We start from the raw sequence: 1,188 nt of genomic DNA, 5'->3' as shown, positions 1-1,188 counted from the left end.
TACTCTGTGATTACAAACAATTTTTTGTTTGTTTGTCTAGTTTTCGAACTATGGGTATGTGTGCTCAATGTATGTGGTCAAAGGATCCATTACTCCCAAGAGAACATGCCTATCACTTCTTTCAGCTGCAGAGATAAAATAATTGGAGGTTATTATGCAGATCCAGAGACAGACTGTCAAATGTTCCATGTCTGTGTCAAAGTACCAGGACTAGGGGTAAGCAATCTTCTTTTTTTAAATTTATCATAATTTTAATTAAAAGTTCATGTTTTAACTTATCTGGTCTATACTTTGTGAAATTTCTATATTCACAAGGTTTAAACAAATTCCTACAATGAATCAATCCTTCATTGGTTCTTTGAGGATTTATTATTATAGTATTTTCTTAAAGGAAAAAAAAAAAAGAAAGTTATTCATTAAAAGCTCAAGTATAGATAAAAGAGGGAGAAATAAATGGTAACCTAAACATTTGTAACTATCTTTATTGTCAACTAATTTTATTTTATTTATTTTGGTTTAGGTACAAGACTACAAATTTCTCTGCCCTAATGAAACATCTTTTGACCAAGAAAATCAGATTTGTGATGATTGGTACAACATTGATTGTGAGGCTTCAACATTATATTATTCTGATAACTTTGATCTCTACAGGATAGGTATGTTTTGCTTTACTTACTAATTTTTAATATTCCATATTAAAGTTGTCAAAGTACAACATTGTAAAAGGTTAATATTAATTTTTTATTTTTTAAAAAGTACTTCCAATAGTAAGAATGAACTTAAATTAACTGCTAAAACAGACTTACTTCCAGAGGGAAAAGGGTAGTTTTACTGACTCAGATTTTGTACAATAGTCAGCTTTATCTCATTCCCCATCTTAATTTTGTTCATTATTTGTTGGGTTTAGTACACCAGCGACTTCAACTACAGATTATAAGGTAGATTTTTACAAGATATCTCAGAATATAAAATTCAAATTTTATTCAGTGTTTCTACCCCATTATCAAATTCAACTCCACTTCGTCAATTAAAGCCAATTCCACACTCACTGTCTTGACAAAATCATCCAACAGTCCTTGAATGATTTTTTTTTTTTTTAAGATTAAACAACTCTGAATTCAAGTAGCTCAATTATCGTATCAAAGCTGAATGAACACCTTTGAATAAATGAAAAACCTATACAATCAA

General features: G+C 29.4%; 1 protein-coding gene across 2 annotated transcripts in view; it reads left to right on the top strand.

The window, feature by feature from the left end:
• The window catches only part of LOC106683293 (putative uncharacterized protein DDB_G0285119), a 114,144-nt gene that overhangs the window by 107,544 nt on the left and 5,412 nt on the right, over nucleotides 1-1,188 (top strand). For both annotated transcript variants that reach the window (XM_014424676.3, XM_014424668.3), the window contains exons 3-4: nucleotides 41-216; nucleotides 521-656. In XM_014424676.3, coding sequence (XP_014280162.1) covers nucleotides 41-216; nucleotides 521-656 — 312 coding nt within the window. The remainder of the gene's footprint in view (nucleotides 1-40; nucleotides 217-520; nucleotides 657-1,188) is intronic.

The sequence above is a fragment of the Halyomorpha halys genome, unplaced genomic scaffold (assembly GCF_000696795.3).
Source record: "Halyomorpha halys isolate HHAL.00 unplaced genomic scaffold, Hhal_1.1 Scaffold26.1, whole genome shotgun sequence".
Lineage (NCBI taxonomy): Eukaryota > Metazoa > Arthropoda > Insecta > Hemiptera > Pentatomidae > Halyomorpha > Halyomorpha halys.
Note: the sequence above shows the minus strand (reverse complement) of the source record. Positions and strands in the feature narration are given on the sequence as shown.